Here is a 3,207-nt window from a genome sequence, read left to right as displayed (position 1 = left end):
CCAAATGGAAAACCAACCAAAACTCCAAAACACAGAAACAAAAGGACCAAAAAGAAAAGAAAATCGAAACTTTGAAGCAGTCAAGAAAAAAAAAAGATGAAATTTTTCATAGGGATAATTAGTGGGAAGTTTCTGTGATCACAGACAGGCGAGTCAGCTCGGAAAACACAGAAACAAAAGGACCAAAAAGAAAAGAAAATCGAAACTTTGAAGCAGTCAAGAAAAAAAGATGAAATTTTTCATAGGGATAATTAGTGGGAAGTTTCTGTGATCACAGACAGGCGAGTCAACTCGGACAAAGCTTGAATTTTCGGGGCGATCTTTATATAAAAGATGAGAAAGTCAAATGTGAATTTCGAATGGTGGGGAGGAGGGGAACAGGAGGATCTTGATTTGGAGAGAAGATTGACAAAAGAATCTTCGATCTTGGGGACTAGTTCATTGGACCTGGAAAAAATGGAGCTCACTTAACCGTTCCCACGCGCTTTCCAGCCTAAAACTTCCTGAGCAAAGACACAGCCGCTGCAGTCGCAGAGCTTCGAAGAAAACAGGGGAATCCAAGAAATAGAGACGGCCGTCATGCTCGGTTGCGTCAATGGAAGCCTCAACCAGGCCGAGTTCGGCAAGCCCATGCCCTGGATCGGCGTCTACATAACGGCGGCTTCCCTGGCCTGTGCGATCGCGATGGCCGCGGACGCCGCCGCGGGCTTCCGCTACCGGCAGCTCTGGTTCCCGAGCCGCTACATCGCCCTCAACGCCATGTCCCTGAGCGTCATTGCCGTCGCGGTCAAGCTCTGCGTTGATCTCAACACGCCGATGGCGCGCCGGGAGGAGCAGCTCGCCAAGCTTAGCAGCTCGGTCCTGATCTGCACCGTGATGGGCAACGCGATGCCTTCTCTCGGGTCAATGGAGAACAAGGAGCTCCGGTCCAACGTGATCGCTCTGGTGATTCTCGTCATCACATCTTTGTGAACATCTGTATGCAGTTGGGCACTGGAGTGATCTTCGTCTGCAGGTGGGAACATGCCTTCGTGATGTCCATGATGCTGCTGTTGCTGGTGACCCTGAGCTTCTCGGCCGCGATGGTCCCAACGAGCAAGTGCTACTTGGAGATGAAGTATTGCAAGATGCACGAGCTGACTATGAAGGAGAGCTTGAGCCGGAGCTGCGACGTCGTCTTCGACAAGCTCAAGGAGCACCTGTTGAAGTATGGGATGATGGCCCATTCCTGCAACCCGCAATTCGTTGTGGCGCGGTCCGTGACGTGCACTGCTTCCGGGGCGCTCTGCCTCCTGAGCGCAATGACCCTGGCGCAGGCAATTGTCCGGGCTTACCTGCAGCCCTGGATGTTTGAGTTCGTATCCTGCTATGGCCGATCGGAGTCAGAGTCGGACTATAAGTGGTCGAGCACGGCGATTCTCATCATGCAGACTATTGCAGTCGGGGTCGGCACAATCGCGCCCGCATTCCGATGGTTCCTCACGATCAGATTGAAATGGCAGAGGCGGGGGAACAAGAGCTACAAGGATGAATTCAAGTCCGAAAAGTATTGGATACAGCAATTCATAGAGATTAAGGAGCGTCCGTTCAATTTACAGGTCCGGAGCTGGCGATGTCGTAAACTCATCCACGACTCGAAGAACGTGGTTTTGGATATGCTCATCGGAATACAAGTCGGGATCGTGTTGGGAAGCAAGGCCGTGAGGCTGATCTCCATTCTGTTCATGACCCCGATCTTGTTGTTCTGTGATTTGTGCTCCGATCTGAGGAAGAAGTTCAGACTGAACATCAGCGATTCAGAGAAGGACTTGCACTCGAGTTCGCCCCTAGAGGCTCGGCCTCAAAGCCGGACTTCAGCCAATATATTTTGCATCTCGAGGGCGAGGAAGAATTGGTGCACGTCATGATGCGGAACAACTGCGACACCATCGAGCGTTGGATCGAGATGGGGAAGAACAAGCAGCCCAAACATCTCGTGCAACTTTTTGAAGAGACGGATCCTTATGGGTTCCCAGGGTCATGGACTTCGACAGCGATGCAGTTCCTCCTCTGGATTCTGTAGAACCACCGAACAATTGGGCACTGCCGATCGCGACCTTAACGAGCATAGCAGTCACCATTCCAGACATTGATCCATCTGCCAGAAAACGATTGCTGCGTGGTGTTCGCGAGGCCCTGATGTATGTCAAAATAGTAGAAGAAAGGCTGTGCGCAAAACAAGAATTGATGAATGCCCAAAAGGCGGCGAGCATTGTGTTCATGGGAGTCGATCTCTACCACAAATGGCTCGATGTAGATCTCCTCAAAATTTCCCTCCAGGGAAACACCACAAAGGATGTGCTCGAAGCGCTTGCGTGCAGTGCAAAGAACGTTCTCGTCGAATCCCATGGATATTTAATGGAATCCCCTTCGGCATGGCCCGTCAAAGTACGGGCCGCGCATTCCATGTACCGTATAAGCAAGACCGTGCTGCTCGATTGCAAGAGCAGCGACTGTGATATGAGCAACAGTATCTTCGAGAAGCTATCAAGGATGATCTCCGATATTATTGCGGCCTGCCTCACCAACTTAGAACATGTCATATTCACCGAGTGCTCTCGCAGCGGCATTGAGGGCCGGACAGAGAGTGTGTGGTCCGCCGCTATTCTTCTCGGAAGAACGGCAGAAGTGATGAAAATCCTAAGCCAGAGGGAGCTTCCATGTCTGGACTCCGACCAATTGGCGAGAAATGATGAGCGTGCCTTGAGTGACCTGAGGAAGGCTTTACCGACGAAGTCATTCCCAGATGAGAGCGAACCGTCTTCTCTCAGTCTCGGAGATCAGTACCTATCTATTCAGTATTCACAAGTCTAGGGGGAAGCTTGAACCAGCCTATGTTGGAAGATATGCGGTGATTGCTCGTGATATTCAATGGAAGATTTGATCTAATTACGATTGTATACAGATCAATTAAAGATTAGATTTAGATTTAGATTGATACATAGGATCATTTACTTCAATTCATTGTATACACCTTGTATTATATTTACAGAGGGCTGTACATTTACAAACTATTGAAAAGAAAATACAAAAACTCTTTCCTTCAGTCACGATCCATTCAGCGGATCCATACTGATAACGGGGGAGAATTCTTCAGCCATGATTGCTCCTCGCTCTTTTCATCTCATGGCATCCAACATGAGAGCTCATGCATTTATATACCACAAC

The 3,207-nt window shown here is 49.5% G+C and overlaps 1 protein-coding gene across 1 annotated transcript; it reads left to right on the top strand.

The window, feature by feature from the left end:
- Window positions 1-579: 579 nt before the first annotated feature.
- LOC104443167 lies at window positions 580-1,907 on the top strand. Its single transcript, XM_039310893.1, has 2 exons — window positions 580-945; window positions 987-1,907. The coding sequence occupies exons 1-2, from the start codon at window positions 580-582 to the stop codon at window positions 1,905-1,907; spliced, it is 1,287 nt and encodes a 428-aa protein (XP_039166827.1).
- The last annotated feature ends 1,300 nt before the right edge of the window (window positions 1,908-3,207 follow it).

The sequence above is a fragment of the Eucalyptus grandis genome, chromosome 4, assembly GCF_016545825.1.
Source record: "Eucalyptus grandis isolate ANBG69807.140 chromosome 4, ASM1654582v1, whole genome shotgun sequence".
Taxonomy (NCBI): Eukaryota; Viridiplantae; Streptophyta; class Magnoliopsida; order Myrtales; family Myrtaceae; genus Eucalyptus; species Eucalyptus grandis.
This window is presented reverse-complemented; position numbering and strand designations above follow the sequence as displayed.

What these genes read in the sequence shown, in the direction of transcription:
- LOC104443167 (XM_039310893.1), top strand. Translation starts at nt 580, where the DNA reads ATGCTCGGTTGCGTCAATGGAAGCCTCAACCAGGCCGAGTTCGGCAAG. An exon ending in GGTCCAACGTGATCGCTCTG is followed by an intron (nt 946 to 986) that starts GTGATTCTCGTC and finishes ATCTGTATGCAG; the next exon opens with TTGGGCACTGGAGTGATCTT.